The sequence below is a fragment of the Myotis daubentonii genome, chromosome 4 (genome assembly GCF_963259705.1).
Source record: "Myotis daubentonii chromosome 4, mMyoDau2.1, whole genome shotgun sequence".
In the NCBI taxonomy this organism is placed as follows: Eukaryota; Metazoa; Chordata; class Mammalia; order Chiroptera; family Vespertilionidae; genus Myotis; species Myotis daubentonii.
In genome coordinates this window covers 40,946,721-40,965,000 of record NC_081843.1, presented here as the reverse complement: position 1 = coordinate 40,965,000, position 18,280 = coordinate 40,946,721, and the positions used below count along the sequence as shown (strand labels likewise).

General features: G+C 43.7%; 1 protein-coding gene across 6 annotated transcripts in view; it reads right to left on the bottom strand.

Moving 5' to 3' along the window:
• Positions 1–502: 502 nt before the first annotated feature.
• ZNF608 (zinc finger protein 608) overlaps positions 503–18,280 on the bottom strand; it is a 108,306-nt gene continuing 90,528 nt past the window's right edge. For 5 of the 6 annotated variants that reach the window (XM_059693745.1, XM_059693749.1, XM_059693748.1 and 2 more), the window contains 7 exons: positions 11,686–11,773; positions 8,722–11,173; positions 6,694–7,111; positions 5,961–6,133; positions 4,257–4,410; positions 2,037–2,118; positions 503–1,476 (listed from right to left, as the gene is read on the bottom strand). In XM_059693745.1, coding sequence (XP_059549728.1) covers positions 1,470–1,476; positions 2,037–2,118; positions 4,257–4,410; positions 5,961–6,133; positions 6,694–7,111; positions 8,722–11,173; positions 11,686–11,773 — 3,374 coding nt within the window. In that variant the 3' untranslated portion in view covers positions 503–1,469. Of the gene's footprint in view, positions 1,477–2,032; positions 2,119–4,256; positions 4,411–5,960; positions 6,134–6,693; positions 7,112–8,721; positions 11,174–11,685; positions 11,774–18,280 lie in introns of those variants that run through there. The other variant, XM_059693747.1, reaches the window with a different exon arrangement.

Sequence of the window (18,280 nt, the reverse complement as noted above, 5' to 3'; positions counted from 1 at the left end):
TGACCCATGAAAGGGTCGTTCGACTGCCAAAGGGGTCGCGACCCACAAGTTGAGAACCGCTGTTCTAAGAGGACAGGAATTTCCATCTGCTTTGCTTAATGCTATACCCCAGCACCTTGCAAGGCCTGAGATAAAGTAGGTCTTAACAACTTTTTATTCGAAGGAAGGGAGGGATTAATTCTGTATATTTGGCATAAAATATGCTAGTAAAACAATTTAATGACAAGTCAAATAAATGGCTAGCTGACTTTCTATATGGAAGAAACATGTATGTACCTATTTGCAGTAAATACTCCATGTTCAGTGTAAATATCCAGCACATATGCATATATCCACTGAATTAAATATACTATTTGACTATTATACCTGTGTATCATATAAGAAAAGTTACTATCTCTATATCATATTTTATACATCAGACATGCGTAACATTAGGAAACCTTTCTTTGAAAATTAGAATCACCATCAGCCAGCTGGCAATAACGTGACACAGACAAGAAGCCATTATAAAAAAAAACTTTTTAATTCTGATTGCCAAATTATTTAAGGCAGGTATAAAAAAGGAAAGCATTCAATATACATTTTACATAAAATAAACTAGATTACAGCATAAAACAAGTAACCAGGCAATGGCGTTAAAGTCTCTCTCTTCTAAAACTGGATAATTGTAAACATTAAAAAAAAAAAAAAAGGGACTGCAGGACTATTCAAGTAATAGAACAATCACAGATGTCTCTGGTATGCAGGCTATTGGGTTATTTGCCATTCAAGATTATCAAAAAAATGACACCTCATTATTCACAGATGCTCATTATGTCCCCATTTTAATCTTTACATTATGTACAACACAGTTTTTGTGGTACTGGCAACCCCATGCCTTCCAAAAGTATTTTTTCCACAATACACAAGTACAAACAGTGACTACAGGAACATTTTACACTGATGCGTCTTTAACAGGAGCCACCAAATAGACGTCTAAATTGTACCAAGTGTCATCATCACAGTTAGCCTTTCTGAGGGGCTTACGGGAAATATCTGAAGGATATGCAAGGTTCAGGCACACTGATACATAACATTAGTTATTTACAATTCAAAGAAAAAGGAAAAGAAAGTAGGCAGCCTTTTGTGGCTAACACTTTCAACATGACAGATACATTTTTCATTTTCTTTACTGAGTGGTTTGCAACTTGGCAGCAGACCCTGTGTGTGCGAGCCTGGTTACTGATACAAAAAGTAAAGAATATATATATATGTATATATACATATATGTATACGTATATATATATAAAACAGAAGTTTAATTACAGCAACATTTGTTACTCTGTGATAAAATCTGTAATTTACAAAAATGAAATGACTGGTTTTTGCCTGCCATTAAGGCATTTCAAATTAACACCATGGAACTGATGTCTGTATAAAGCGCTTCCCCATGTGATCCAGTCACATGACAACGTACATTTCCAATCTTGTTATTCTCTGCAAAAGAAAAGACAACCTTAGCACAGGGTTCCATCCACATCTGAAAATATGAAAAGCATGAGATTGATAGGCTTATTTTAGTTCTATTCAATTCATGGAATTCAATTCCATAGAAAGTGAATGAACACAGGGTAATGATATACATTGTAAACATGTATTCTTTCCCTTTTTAAAAACACTTGAGGGATAATTAAAAGAACAAACATTACCTTTAACATTATGAAAATAAATTTCTCCATTTGCAACTTTATTTTTAAACATAGTAACACAAAGGGAGTTATAGTGAATTGTTTTATCAGAGCTCTGAGGATAACCTTGGAAACTATCCAACTGTTTAAACAACGGACCAGTTAAGTACGGATCTACATTCCAGCTACAGACTGAGGATTGTGGAGCAGAAGTTTCATGTGAAGCATAGTGGCATAAAAGCACATTCAATACAACAACAGAAAACCTCAGGAAATAAGTTTTTGGTCTAAAATGCCTGGTCTTGCTTCCTCCCACCCATTGAAATGTCTCTACCGAAAAACTGATTCAAAAATGTAAAGAATAGTTACCTTCTTTGTGCAGGAAACATTCCTGATGCAGATGCCTGGGCAGCCACCTGCTGAGAGGCAACGAGGGCGGCAGAGGTCAAGCCTAGGGGGGGAAAATGCAGGGTTCTGAGACATTCAGAAAGATACAAGTAGGCACAGGCCAGTGGGAAAGGGCTGCAGACCCAACAGCCGCGGTATGTCTTTTCCTGAACACACACATGAAATGTTTCATGCAGCAAGGACAGACTGCGAACCGCTTGGCCTAACCAATATGTGTCCCTCTATCGAATACGCTGCGGTTTTCTTAATAGCTATCAGAAGAGAATACAGCATTCCATCTGTCTGGCTCTGCACGGTGCTAAACGGTTTGCACGCATTCCTGAATAGGAAGCTCAGGAGAAATAATGGCCACCAGGTAACAACAGGAATCAAAAGTCACAGTGAATTACAGAAATGACATGCTATTTGCTTAGAATACAACAGTTTCGTAATAACTTATCACGTTAACATTTTCCCCAGTGATTAAACACAATGCATCCCAAAGGTACATGGAATCAGTGAACCAAACTCAGAAATAGCCTTAACTTTTACCATGCAAGAGAAAGGTAACAGTCAGAGAATGTAATAGCTCCAAATGTCATGAAGTCGCCAACAGAAAATTCTTTTTACTTCTATAGAAAACAATTTCGGACAAAGTAGAGGAAACAAACCTAGGGAAGATCACTCTCTCCTTCTATGTCCTTTATGTTCTCTTTTAACACCCTAGTTGACACCAAGTAACATGAGTTGAATAATTTAAAATGACCCTTTCACAAGTGTATAGCTCTTCCCACTTTTGGAAGCACCTGCAAACATATCATCTTGTATTCCCATAGCAGAGTAAGAGGCAACTTGGCAAGCACTAGCTATGGACTGAATTGTGTCCCTCCAATATTCCTGATGGGAAGTCATATCTCCAATGTGACTGTATTTGGAGATAGGACCCTACGAGGAAGTAATTAAAATTAAATGAGTTCATAAGGGTGGGGCCCTGATCCAACAGGATTTGTGTCCTTATAAGAAGAGACATCAGAGAGTAACACTCTCTCTCCCCGTTCTCCCCCCACACCCCACCCCAGCCCTCCAGCACAGTGAACAGGTCAGACGAGCACACTGCCTGATGACAGTTGCCTACATGCCAGGAAGAGCTCCCACCAGAAACTGACCCTGTTGGCACCCTGATCTCAGACTCCCAGCCTCTAGAACTATGAGGAGACAAATCCCTGTTGTTTAAAGCCATAGAGACTGTGGTATTTTGTGGCAGCCAGAGCGAAGACAGCAAGATCCTAGCAGGTGATCTATTGGGAGAACCAGTGCCATGGCCCATCTGCTGGGAGGTGACAGAGTTAGGATAAATGGCACATGCTCAACTACAGCACCATGAGTTCAAGGCTCCCTCCTGTCAATTCTATGGCTTTTTAAAAGATGTTTCTCTATCCTCGTAAAATGCGGCTCAGTTGGTTGGGTGTCATTCTGTGCACTGAGAGGTCCCCAGTTGGACTCCTGGTCAGGGCACATGCCCAGGCTACAGGCTCATTCCCCAGTAGGGAGCGTGCAGGAGGCTGTCGATCGATGTTCTGCTCTCACATCGATGTTTCCCTCTCTCTCTCTCTCTCTCTCTTAGAAAATCAATAAAAACATATTTTTCTTTTTTCTTTTTTTTTTAAAAAAAAGATGTTTCTTCATCTTTAGCGAAAGAGTCACAGCAGTGAAGGGCTGTGGAGAGTCCCTGAATGAGGTTATAAAAAACATTAAGCGTGACCATGTTACTTCTGTTACTTCCATGAGAAAAGAGCAACTTAAAAGGCCTGCAGAAATCAGGACAATTTCACGAAGCCTCCCACCATGCCTCCCTGCTTCCACAATTTCCCTCAAGTAGCTATCTGATCTTCTGATTGCTATAGTCAGTGCCCCAGACACTGGCCGCCACCCTTAGCCTTCGAGATAACAGTAAGCCGCTGATAACATCAACAAGTGACAATTATTAAGTGGTAACCATTCTGTGTCTTAGCAGAATACAAAGGTGTGGGATAGCCTTAGTTTTGCTACTAGGAAATACTAAGAAGTACATGTTGAAAACCCTCCCCAGAGCTAACCTTAACTCAAAGCTCAATATCTTTTAAGACATGATATCTTTTAAGCAGTTTGGGCAACTGCTTTCCAAAACGGAAGGAAGAAAGGCACAACGATAGAGCTGCTGACCTTGAAAAGGGTCGTATTGACCAGGAATTAGCGGGTAGCCCATGCCTACATGGGTGTGATGATGCGTATGCAGGTGCCGCTGGCTGAAGGGGGAGTGGCGATCCCTCTCCCTCTCTGCTTCCCGTTCCCGCTCAGCTGTAGCCTTCTCCACCGGCTGCAACAGAAAAGAGAGATTATGCCATTAGTCCTCTGCAAAAAAGCAGTAGGAGTACCACCTTTGTCCTTTCAGCAATACATGTTAATGATTAAAAAGCAAATACATGGATACTTAAAATTACTTATTACTTCAAGATCAAGTCAAAAAAGCTTCAGTTTCCATTGGAATTAAGTCAACACTAAAGAACTGGTCCACCCTAAAGGGGCACCAATCGTCTCCTCAAATGACTGAAGAGGACTTCTCTATTTACTCATATTTTAGGTTTAGAATCTACTCAATTTCTTCCCAGAAACAACTTTTATTTTTATAAAATATATTTTTATTTATTTCAGAGAGGAAGGGAGAGAGGGAGAGATAGAAACATCAATGATAGATGAGACAGAATCATTAATCGGCTGCCTCCTGCATCCCCCACTGGGATTGAGCCCACATTCCTGATCGGGAATTGAACGGCGACCTCCTGGTCCATAGGTCAACGCTCAACCACTGAGCCACACCGGCCTGGCCAGAAACAACTTTTTAATATGGGGTCAAGGAAAAGAAGTAGTTGTAAGAAATTTCTTCAAGGTCAAGTTTTCTGATTACCCTTTTACTTCATTCACATTTTATGGGGAGAATCTATCTTGTAATTTTAAATATCTTTGTCTGTTTTGTTCCCTTGAAAAAATGCATCCTATTACATGCCACTATCAGGTACAGCAAATCATTGCCCTAGGTCTCCAAAAGCATTCCAGAATCTCCCATTTCAGTACACTCAGAAGAAGCTCTGTTCTCCCAGATCACAGTTTGGTTAAGGGTCATGTATTTTTTGATACATTTTTATCCACCAGAGCTTAACCACCCTTTCACTGAAATTCTTTTTCTCACTTGAGAAAAATCTTTGCACTAGAAGTAGTACTCACAGACAAAGATTCATAAATCATCTTTTCTAGTTTCTTTAGAGTCTCTAGTGGACTCATTCACATCACAGATGCTGCATTTTACTTTATTCCAAACCTCTCTTTCTCGCCAAGAGCAACCACATCCTTTCTTTTGTCTCTCTTCAGAACAGTCTTTTTGGGCAGGGGCCGGGGAGGCAGGGTGTCGGGAGAGCCATCTTTCACAAGGACACGCGTCTGCATTACTTCAGCGGAGTTATAGGGACATGACGACGAGTCAAGGCCAAAAAAGAACAGATGCAGCCACCACGCCTGAGCCAAGTGACTCACTCTGGCATGCAAGTGCATCCAAATATCTTGCATCACAAATATTTTGCACCAAAATATGAATTTAAATGTCCACCTAACATGCATCCTCTTGGAAAGGCAAGGTATAGATTTTGCAATAGAAAAGCTTGTGACCACCATACATGCTTTAACAATTCTTTTTTCCTCGTGTGAAACCATCTTACTTTTGAACATTCCACTCTTTATGTATTTGGATAAAACAGCATCCAGAAATCACAGCTGGGTTCCAAAACCATTTATATTTCAAGACTGCTCTCCAGTTTGCCCCTTTTCCTCCCCCCAAAACCCAGGACTTTTAAATGAGAACAAAAGGCGGCTTACAGCAGGGGACTTGCTGCGGTATTGGCTGGCGTGCTGCTGGAGCAAATCCAGTGCTTTAGATTCAGTGGTCGTTTTCGTGCTGATGCTGGGGCTGGTATTGACTTTCTCGGCCTCGTCTCTCCCCGACATCTTCCCATAAACAGGATAATGAAATCCTGGAGAGAGATAGGCCCCTGCAGATAAACAACAAATGCCACGTCAAGTTATGAGCTACATCTTAAAAAAAAGAAAATCATTCAGATTACATGAATTTGGGATAAGAGTCATAGACCTTAAAATAGGGGATTATGTTAAGAATGGGCTACATCACTGTTAAACTGTATCTAGGTCCTTCAATTTTCTTCTCCCAGTTAATTCATCCTGATGAACGGAGGTTATAAACAGAATTGAGCTTACAGCCATTTCATACATTTATGTGTCCGCTTAAGTGAAAAGAACAGTAACTATAATGATTATGACAGTAAGTGCTTAGAATATTTTCACAGGCAATAAAGTATCTGTCAGTCTAACAGCTATGGCAGCCTATCCGAGACGATGGAAACAATAGCCGAGGACTCTTGACATCCTAAAGAACTCTTATATTAAATCAGTTTCATCTTTAGGACTTTAAGCAGCATAAAAACAAGCAAAACAAATGTCATTCTTGAAGCATCTAATTTATCCTGAGTTTTTAATAGCTAAGATTTGAACACAGCCTCTTCCCTCCAATAGAGTTAGAACCCATAACACGTACCAGGGTAACTGTGCATTAGGACGGGAGAAACAGCCCGGTATGCAGGGTGGCTGGGGTCATACATCTGCGGGTAAGGATAAGCATGCAAGTACTGTATGTAGGACTGATGCTGACTCAGGGGTGAGGACACAGCCACTCTGGTTCCCCGAGAGTCCTTCCAGTTCACGGGAGTCTTTCGATCGTCACTCTTCAGCTTGCTTTCCTCCATGGACTGCGAGTCAGGGCGCTTGGCCTCTTTGGGCTCCTCTTTAATGCTGGTTAGTGACACAGGAAGGCTGGACATGCCACTCTCTTTATTGGGAGTCTTCCTGGGACTATCCTCCCTTAATTTCTTTTCTCTGTCAAGGTCATCTGACTTTTGCTGATCCAGGTATTTGGGCTGGTATACGTAATGATGCCACGTCCTTGAATCTGGATCCTGATTTTTTAGAAAAAGATTTGTTTTAAAATTTCGATTTTTTTCAAAGAAACCATTAATCATCATGACAGCACTATTACTATTACTAAGTTAACATTTATTCATGTGCTAGCACTGCACAGAGCTCTCCCTCCTACACAGAATAATCATGTCTGGGGTAGGCATTATTACTGATCACTTCTGCAGAAGACAAAAGCGAAGCTTTAAAGTTCCAAGTGACACCAGGGTCACACCGCTGCCCATGTGTAGGGCTGGGCTTCAAACTTAGGTCATTTCTCTACATTAAATAACATCCTTACACATATTTAATCTAACTCTCATTTTCCTTTTAATATCTCACATAGGCAAAAAGAATTTTTAAAATTCCAAATCAAGCTAATAATAGTAAATCCAAATAATTACTATAGCAATTAATATCATTTAGGAGGAAAAACACCCTTGGTTTCCTAATACATTTTCTTCACCCACAGCTGAAGCTTACTATATTGGCTCATATCTCATTATGTGCTAATATCTTAATCATAACAAAATTTCAAATTAATAGTACACATTATGGTTTTTATATTAGAAAACAAAGCCATTTATAACCCCATTCTACAAATCGCACCGTTCTAACAGCCCTGGGAAGCCACAGCCTGAGTCAGTCCTGGGGGGGGGGGGGGATTCAGGTCCCAAACGGCCTTTGTGACCCCCATCCCATTCATGATAAACCTACTGGGAATTTAGGTCCTAAGTGAACAAAGTTGGGTCTAAGGTCCGACTTTTGAACAGAAATGAATGTGAAGAAAGAATTTTGTTGCTCTGATTCACCAAGGACATCTAAGAGTGGGAGCGGTGGGGGTGGGGAATGCTGGAAAAATCCAGAATGGACACTCAGGGAACTGAAGGCAGTCAGGATGTCTGAACCATGACAAAAAGTGCTAGCATATGTGTGCTTTCACAGGACCGACTTCCAGGTGTTTGCACATGTAACCTCATGCTGCAGGGCTCTGGGATGACTGTTTGAGGCACATCTACCCAGACCTCCTCTCTCTCTTCACAGGTGACCAGCACCGAGCTCCATGTTGGGGCACTTAACACAGGTGCAAAACCGACATCCAGGCATCCCAGGTGCCGTGTGAAAGACATCTGGGTCCCAAGTTTCACTAAAAAGTTGAGTGGGAAATGAGAATTTTGGAACCCAGTTTTAACATTCCTAAAAGATGCCAACAGAAATTTGGAATGTAGAAAAACAAGTATTTTAGAGGTCAGACTCTCAATCGCAGTGTTAAGTCAGAAGGAAACTCAATGGCTTTGCGGCAGAATTCCCTCACTTTGGCCTCAATAAGAAATCAAGGGACCACGTCAGATTCAGTTAGTCAACGGCATCACGGACCATGGAAAGCACATGTCCACAGTTTGCTGTAGGAAACTGTGAATGATGTACATTTCAGAGGTACACAGTAACTCCTGAGGCAGTCTTTTAAGATATTTTTCAAAAGAAGAGGAATCAACCCTAATGAACCCTCTGGTTTATTTCCTGTCAAGAAGTCCTAGCCACCAAGCCCAGACATGTGTGCGCAAGTCTCAGCCTGCTCTCTCCCTGTGGGGGCCATGCTCCACAATCTTACTTGTTTAAATCTGGAGGTTGGGTCTACACCTGTCTGCTTCATAGAGTCCATGACAGATTTCATTTCTACAGCCTCCTTAATAAGCTGGTGGTTTTCCATCTGCTTAGCTTTGAAGCTGTCGGCCTGAAGCTGCTGCTGGTGATTGGAGAGAAGCTGCGATTTACCTGTCTCCTCAGTTTTATTAGGCACTGACGGCCCTAGTTTAGAATGGTTTTTGCTAGGCTCCGGAGTAGGGGGAGCTTTTGAGATTGTGGCCGATGGCATGTTTTTCTGTTTACTGTCCTCCTTGCCCAGCTCTTTCAAGGGGAGCTCATTTTTCCGTTCACAGTCTCCTCTCCCAGTCTGGGCCATTTTCTGCTCTGCCAGCCTCTGGTCCTCATAGTATTTCTCATACTGCTGTCTGTAGGCAGGGCTGGTGGCCATCAGAGACTTCTGGTCCATATAGAGCCCATAGGCATACTGGCCATAATAAAGGGACTGGGCCAGGGCAGGGTGCCTCTGGGTGATAACCGACTGGTGCTGAGGCTGTAGGGATGCTGAGGGATGGTCCACTCTCTTGGTATCTAGCTGTTCTGCCTTGTCTTTCTTTTCGGCCTCTTCTTCAGACTCCTTCTTGATCTTCATGCCCTGTGTGCTCCCACCATTCCCAGCTGCAGGGACGCCGACCTGCCCAGGGTGCATGTAACCTGGAGAATAGTAAGGATCGTAGCCATGGTAATAGGGAGAATGGGACTCTTTCATTTGAGAGGACGGTGCTGTGGTTGAAGAATGCCCTTTTCCAACACCGTCCTTACTGGCAATGATATCTGACGGGGAACTGGCTTTTGACCTCATGCCCTCCGACCTGCTGTCCGAACCGCCATCATCGGCAGCATCAGAGATGTCCGAGTAGGCGGGGCTGCTGGTCTTGGCCGCAGAGCTCTCTGCCCCGTTCTGTGTGAGCACGTGCAGCGGGGCCATGGGCGCCTGCCCGTTCACCAAGGTGTTGCAGTCCATTCTTGAGGCGCTCCCAATGGAAGGGCTGGGAGCGTTGTCTGTGAATGTGTACACCTTGTCAGCCTCAGCTTTGATGCTGGCCATGCGGCTCTCTTGAGATTCTGACAATCCATTGGCCAGCACTTCATTCTTGTTGAGGTGGTCCTTTAAAAAATGCCCGGGCAAATCTTTCCCGCCCCCCTTGGCGTCCTCCAGTTTACCCAGCTTTGCATCCATTTTCGGGCTTCCCGTCTCTTTCCCTTCTTTGTCCTTGAGCTTTCGCTTCTCCTTTTTCTTTTTGTCTTTGAGCGACACAAGAGCTGGGTTCACGGTGATGGGCTCCCCCATAATGGTGGGCTTTGGCTGAATGGGTTTTAACGGAGGACTCTTTGGTGTGGCCTGCACAACGGTGGTGGTGAGGGAGGGCAGTCCGGGGATCGTCCCCGTGGTGGTGTTGGTAAAGGCTGCCGTGGGGATGGCGATCAGTTGCGGGGGGGTTGGGGCCGGGGCCGGGGCAATGGGCCGGGCAGTTTTCAGTTTGGAGAGGTTTTTGTCCATTTTGCAATTGTTGGCTTTTTTGCCCTTTTCTTTATCTCCCACATTTTTCTTGTCAATTAATCCTTCAGCTTCCAGTTTGGGCATTTCGGCGGCCAAACTGCCATCCGCCGAACAACTGTCCAATGTGGCCGTCATGTTGGAGATGACTGGGAGGCTGTTCAGTTCATTGTTAAGGCCCTTCTTTTTGCCGGAATTCTTCCCAGCTTTAGATCCGATAACAGAACCTGGGCCATTGCTCATCAGCTCCCTCTTTCCCTTGGGGGTCCCAGGGGGGTTCCCCGAGCCAGGGGACGGGGGCGCCTTCACCTGGTCATAAGCTGATACGCTTGTGCTTGGCTCACCGCACTCAAGGGCCACGTTACTCATGGCCTCCTCGCAGTCCGAGATCTTGTCCTCACTGTCAGGCTCAAACTCCAGCTTGTTCTCTGGGTCTAAGTGTGCATGAGCCTGGTGGTACCTCAGGCCGTTGATGTGCTTGTACTTTTTGTTGCAGTTTGGGTGAGGACAATCGATTAACACTGGTGAGGAGCAGCCTTGGTCCAAAAAAGTAGTCTCTGGCTTCCCTTGAGGGGTGGTGGGAGTGCTTCTAGAATTGGTGCGGACACGCTTCCCAGGCTTATTGTCCTCGGAGCTGGAGTTCAGGTCCAGCTCCATCGGAGGCTTGTTTTTCCTTTTGTTGCTGGAGGAGGGGCTGGCTTTGATGTCCTCCGCGGCACAATTTGGGGGTGTCCTCCGCCCGCTGGCATTGAGGCTGCCCCGCCTCCCTTTCCCATTGGCGCCCCCTCTGTTCTTGCTCTGCAGCCCTCTGGACTCTGTGAAGCTGGCTTCTGAGCCCGGGGCGGCTGCGGCAGACCTCGCTCTCTTCCCTCGGCCCCGGCCCCCTCTCATCTCCAGGTCGCTGGTGGGTGACTCACAGAACCTAGAAAAGCAAGGAACAGATGTCACAATGAGCAACCCCAAAGAGCCAGGTGAGATCACAAGGTACACGAGGCAGCAAAGAGCAGCCAACACCCCAGCAGCTTTAGGGCAGGGCCCAGATAAGGAAAAGACACCCTATTCTCTCACTGACAATTTCAACACCTGCAAAAGAGCAGGCTACCAATGGCTTAGATTCTTCTTCAGAAAACCAAAGAAAAATGGCTCAGGTAGCCAGCTTCAAATCCAGTTCAAATTCCCATTTTGAGAAAAGAAGAAAACAAAGAAGAGAGTAGGGGCAGGGAGTAGCAATCTCCTGGCAGAAAAGAAATCCAGCATCTGCATTTTACTGTGTTCAGTCCTGAATTGCTCATTTCCCTTCTGCTTGGTTTCAATTACAGGCAGACTTTTATGTATTATTCATCTCTCTCTCTAGTTTCCTTGCAAAGAGAGGGTGGGGGAAGGAGAGGAAAGAGGAGAGAAAACAGAGCCTGAAACAAACGGCTCTGTGCGTACCTGGGAGGGGCCCAGTCGTGCTTGGTGCAGTCCAGGAGGGTCCCTACGTAGGTTTTGTTCCTCCACGTGACATTGACCACTAGGACACCTGCGGAGTGGGGAATGAAGGAGGACCCCGGTTAGCACAGGTTACTCTAGTTACAGTTCATTTATTATTATTATTACTACTACTACTTTACCAGCAAAGTTCTATTCTCATTTGCTTTCAAAAGCTGTGGTTTGCATTCTTCCTCTTTTTGGTTTCAGTGACCCCAAATGAAAACCCACAGGAAATTGTGTGTGTGTGTGTGTGTGTGTGTGTGTGTACTCATGCGCATGCAGTACAAAAGGGTAAGGCTGTGTGTGAGAGTGTAATCAAGATACTGCTGACAGAAGGAAATGGTCTTTGCCATGTCCTGCTGTAAAACAGCAACACTCACCTCTTAATTTTTCTATTATTACACATAATTGCTTTCGTTTGGCAAGCAGCCAACAAAAACTAAATGCCAGTCACCAATGCTTAAACCAGAAGGTGACTTAAAGAAATCGGTTTTGTTTCTAATTCAACAATATAAAATAATGGCGATTTTTACTGAAAAAAACATTATGTGGGTGCACAAATACAGGTATACAAGCAGGGAAGCAGGGAGCATGGAGTCCAGATAACAGACAATCAGATGATTTATCGTTCCTGATTCTTCCCCTCTCTGGCTTTGTGAGACAAGAATCAGCCTTGGTACAGTATCTGTTTCACTGTTTGGTCTTGTTTCATATTAAAGGCTCCAAAAATAGGCCTCTTAAGAAAATAAATGTGCACAATAGGTTTGCTCTTGGGGTTATCTTTAGAATCAACTCTAGTAAGCATTTGACACAGAAGATTAGAAAAAACCCTCAAACCAGCACACTTGTTTCCTGCAAACCATTTTGCTTTTCCCAACTGCTTTGCAGACAGACGATTTAATTTAGCACTGCATCTGTGAATCACGAAACTTAAGTGCACTTAGTATACCGAATGTCACAGGGAAACAAAATATAACATCCTCTTTATTTCACTAGAGGACAAGAGACATTTTTTAAAAATCACTCCTCTGAAGCATATATTACAAGGACCTAGATGTTGAGGCATACATAAAATATTAGGGTAAAGAAATAAAATATTTGAGTGAGCCTTTGTTTTCTTTTGTGCACCTACCGCCCCCCACCCCTCCCCAGCTTTCTTAGAAAAACAAAGGGACATTACTCAAAGTCTAGTTCTAGCTCAGGGGTGGGCAAACTTTTTGACTCGAGGGCCACAATGGGTTCTTAAACCGGACAGGAGGGCCGGAACAAAAGCATGGATGGAGTGTTTGTGTGAACTAATATAAATTCAAAGTAAACATCATTACATAAAAGGGTACGGTCTTTTTTTTTTTTTAGTTTTATTCATTTCAAACGGGCCAGATCTGGCCCGCGGGCCATAGTTTGCCCACGGCTGTTGCTGGTTTACTCCCTTGTTCACTGCCATTTTGAATTTTACAAAAAACCTATATTGAACTCCTTTATGGGTAAGGAATACCTCACAAGCAGTGGTTCTCAACCTGTGGGTCGCGACCCCTTTCACTAAGACCATTGGAAAACACATATATAATTACATATTGTTTTTGTGATTAATCACTATGCTTTAATTATGTTCAATTTGTAACAATGAAAATATATCCTGCATATCAGATATTTACATTACGATTCATAACAGTAGCAAAATTACAGTTATGAAGTAGCAACGAAAATAATTTTATGGTTGGGGGTCACCACAATTTGAGGAACTGTATTAAAGGGTTGCGGCATTAGGAAGGTTGAGAACCACGGCTCACAAGGTAAGACTCATTTCCTTGGGAGCATGTTAACACCAGGTAAAATATTTGAATGGCTGGGACTCAAATAGGGGAAAGGAAGGATTCCTTTCAGAAGCCTCAAAAAGAGATTCAAAAATTGTTTCCCATATGGTCTGTGTTGCTATTACTTAGGTGACAGCTGAATTTACTCACTGTAGCAATAGTCTAGCAGGGGAGGGAAAAGCTAGCATGAGGCAAAGCAAGCATTTCCTCACATGACAGTTGATTCCATTCTAAGCCCCTCAGGAATGGTTTAAAAAAACACACCATTGAGTATAACATTCACATTGGGATGGAAATCAATGGTAATTAGGCATTTGGTCAAAATTTGCACAAGACAACAATTGGAGGAAAGGATTCTTTATGAGCACATCCCTTCAGGAAAAGGGAGTGGGTGGGAGAGCAGGCCAAGGGGAAGACAGAGCTGGTTTTCACATCATGTGCTCTCTGGGGCACTATGTGTGGTGTCAAAGACCTTTACAGCTGCTTAAAATTCTTTAGCATGTCAGCTATGTTTACAGAACAGGAATATATCTGTATTGCCAGAAGGTTACTGCATTTCAGCTTTAGATGCAATGGGCTGAATCACTGCGTTCCAGAGTCCCTGATGTAGCACAAATGTATAATTAAAATTGCTTGAAAGGAAACATGAAAGAAACAACAAACCCTCCATTCTTGCAGTAATAAAATTAAAAACAGGAAAAGTCTGCACAGACACTTAACATTTGTCAGCAGTGAAAGGCTTTTGTTATTGCTTTTCCCCTAAGGGTTTCGCGGTTCCAGCAAATACTGGCCTCGGATTGGCCGGTGCCTGCTGGGAACGCTCGCGTCTGATTGGCTGGGCCCAGAGCCACAGGGAACAGGAGGCAGCAGGCGCGGATAAAGCACCGCTTGGGGGGGCGGGGGGGGGGGGGGGAGCCGGGTGAAGGCTGCGCCCCTGGGGCGGGCTGGCCGGCCAGGCAGGGACGTGCGCGCCCAACCAGGGTTCCCGGGTCCGAGAGCTGCCCTCCAGACCCTGCTCTGTTGATCACCGCAGGCCCTTCTGTGTGATGAAAGCTGGTCTGAGTGTTTACCACCACGACCCACGCTGCCTGCGCAGCTCGGTGCAGCCCACCAGCCCGCTCCAAACCTGCAGAACCGAATTCCTGGTCTCCAAAAAGGACAAAGGATAACGGAGGGCCAGTGAGAAGGCAGGGATCCCAAACAAGCAAATCCCTGATTATCCGGGTCTACCAGTTAAAGCTGTCACAAAGACTGAATCTCAGTTGCAGTTTCCACACTGTACAACTATTCACACCGCCGGATACCATTTCTAGAAGCCACACAAGCAGGCCTCTTATCTAAGTACAACTAATAGTATTATTAGCACTCGGTGGAGAAAAAAAAAAAAATCTTTACAGTCTTTTTTCAACTTCAAAGGGCCTTAATAGGTCAGCTTTATTTTTCTACCCTCCTTATTTAAAACGCTCTATTCCTGGGGAGATTTTGAACAGTCTCCATCACGCAGAGCTAATTAAATACGTGTGCTTGTGTCTATTTTTCTTTATATGTACAAGCCACTTCACAATGCCACCGAGTATTTCTATCTGCCGGAATTCCCGTGCGACGATAGCACGCGCATGTTTGCACAGCCAGATCTGCTGCTGTAGGCTGGAATGAAGGCTCAAGGAACCCTTCCCATAAACTACAAAGTGTATTGTTTCTTTGTAAGGAAGTCTCTGTTTAGACAACATCCTATTGTGAGAGGCCAAGTACAGAGGTGGTGTTTCAGCTCTAAAAGCTGTACATGGCTTGTCGTTTTGCTGAAGTCTCAACATCTTGAACATTTTGTAGCCCATGGTCACATAAAGCCGACTCCACTTTTTTTGAAGGAATAAATGTTCCCAATGAAAATTAGTCCTTTAAATGTACAAATCTGATTTTTTTTATAAATCTGTGCATATTTATGTTTCTGGCCTAATTTTTATGTAAATTGGAAATAAATATGGATTTATTCTAAAAACGATTTAATATTTCTTTTAATGCATATTTATTCTTTCAAACCCTAGCCTACGAGCTAGTCTCCAGGGACAATCTCTGCAAGTCCTTTTCATCTTTATATTCTCAAGTATCCCACCAGGTTTGTCATCCTCCTTTTCCACCCATGAACTGGGCATGTTCTTTCTCAAAATTCTAATAATGCCTGCCCTGTAACATTTTATATTTGAAAACTATCTGATGATTATTACCAATGAAATAAGAAGAGAGCAATGGATGGTTTGAGTGTGCTCGCCACACAGGGTTTTTCTTTGTATTAAGGCTTTGTGTCAGATACTGATACAGAATTTAAGCTGCTGCCCCCATAAAGCATATTACTTACAGGACACTTAATAATGTGGTCTGTGTTCGATAACCTGAGCCCCTTCCCTCTGTAAGTCAAAGAGCCCTGAGCTCTCAGAAGATTTCATAGTCGCACTGTTCTGTTATTTCCTCATGTCAATACTTAGCAGTTAAGTGGCCCAAAGAGATGGTCAGGCCCATTAAGCATTATTGTGCATCTACAGGGCATACACTAGGTACTTATCTGGTGCTGTGGAATCAAATCACATTTTGGCTAGAACTTTGGCCATCCAAAGACTTAGAACAGAACCAACACAGGGATACCCTATAATCCAGAAGTGGAAGCATAGTTTGCATATTTCCCATACTTAGTGAGTAGGGCTCTTAATCCATCACAGTGAACTAGATCCTGGATGTGACTTTCACAGTGCGTGTCCTGACCACAGTCCCTGCTCAGACGGTAATCTTAGGGGACTAGGCTCCTAGACCAGTAATCCCAACCTTGGCCTCACTTGACTGTTCCAGTGATGAGTGCCTGAAGCGGTGCAACCAAACAGGGACTTACTCTAGGAATCTGAATGAGTAACATGGAAGGGAAAGTTAATAAGTGTAGAAACCTAAAGGTCACAGGTACTAAAGGCTGAGAGGGCTGTGGTGGACCAAACCCCCAAGGATGCAGTGGCTATGAGATGAGAAAGCCAATACTTGTAGGTGTACGTCCCCTTTTCTCCATCACTCACAGCACCCATGACTGCCCTCTTATCCTCCAGCTCCCTTGTTTAAAAGTTGTTCCTGGTTCTAAACTAAAACCTGTGTGAACACCGTGGTCCTCTCTGTGCCTTCTGATACCCTAGAGAGACAGACAGTCCACCCCTCATCTAGTTCACACAGGCAAGGATGATGACCATGTTGACATTCTCGTCACCTCCAGTTCATATTTTCTCCTCCAGCCTAAACAAGTTTCCTTAACCATTCTGCACGTCACTTTTAATTCCCATGAAAAAAAAACTTTAAAGCTGTCCTAGTTCAAATCCCCAAGGAAAGTGAAGGTTCCCAATGAATTATCTCTTCTGAATCCTCTCTGGTCACACACAGACCATAACACAACACCAAAAAAAAAAAAAAAAAGCCACTCCTTCCTGGGTCCTCACTCACTCCATACAGTCCCCTCACCAATGAGCGCTCAGCAGAATCCGTGTTTCCTCTCAGCCAGCCACTTCTCAGCCTCCCTGCCAGTTAGATGTGATGCTGGGCCTCAGTTCTAAAAAAGGCAAGTGAGTCAACTACATGTGTCACTACCAGGCCTGGCCCATAAGAGTCTGGCCCATAAGAATCTTCCCCTTTCTGGCTGACTGGGATAGAGACTACGGCAACCTTGAAGGCCACAAGAAGATGGCAGGCTCTCCTTCATCTAGGGATAACCAGGCAGGAATACCAATTTAGTCCACAAGGTGAGCAGCAAATAAACTCCTACTGTATTTAAACAATATTGAGACTATCTGTCTTAACCTAGTACATGGTCCCTTGAACACTTACACACAGTATGCCTGTCTCTGCCAACTAGACAACAACTCCCTGGAAACAAGAGAAGTCTCTCCTCCCAGCAACCTGGGGGCACAGTGCCCCGCGCCCAGAGAGTTCATTCAGCACCCAGGAACTACCAGGTGGTGATGGAAGAGAATCTAGATTTGAATTTTAGTCACTTCTTTTCACTGTTCCCATACTTTTTCAATAAGCATAATCTTCCACTGGCTTATGGATGATAGAAATTCTCTGCGGAGAGATTTGGCTCCAAAGATGTTATAAATATGGTTTATGAATTACTGTTTCTGGTATTTGTGAAGATGTTTCTTCAAGAACTGGGCAAATGGCTGATTTCCCAGTGGATCAGCATAGCTGTTTGTATTACAGTTTAAAGACCATTTCAGTCTTTCAAGTGCCTCATCCCTGTGACAGAAGTTCTCTGCCAGCACTGCATGGCCGAATCTGGAATCAGACAGCTTTTTTTGAACTCTGATGCAGACTAGCACATCTGGATGGACTTGGTGTGCACTCATGCAGAAAACAGAAACCCCATTCTAATAACAACGAAACAGAACCCACTTATGGCACACACCCCTTTTTTAAAACTTTACACATTTCTTTCCTTTTATATATTTTTCCAGTAGGAACATTAGTGACAATTAAAATGCCACAATACGCTGGTTTCATGAGTACAAGATAAAGTTCATATATTTCAGATATCGTGTTACCCTATATTTTTATACAATGCGACTATTGTGCGAGGTATGGTTTATCACCGCTCCTTTGTACTGGACTCCCCCCAATGGCTTGTTCTCGTGGTTCTGTTGTATCCAATACAGGACCTTTTTAAACGGCCGGGGCTTGTGTAGTGCTCTTGTTCATTTTTCTGGCTTCAGAGTTTC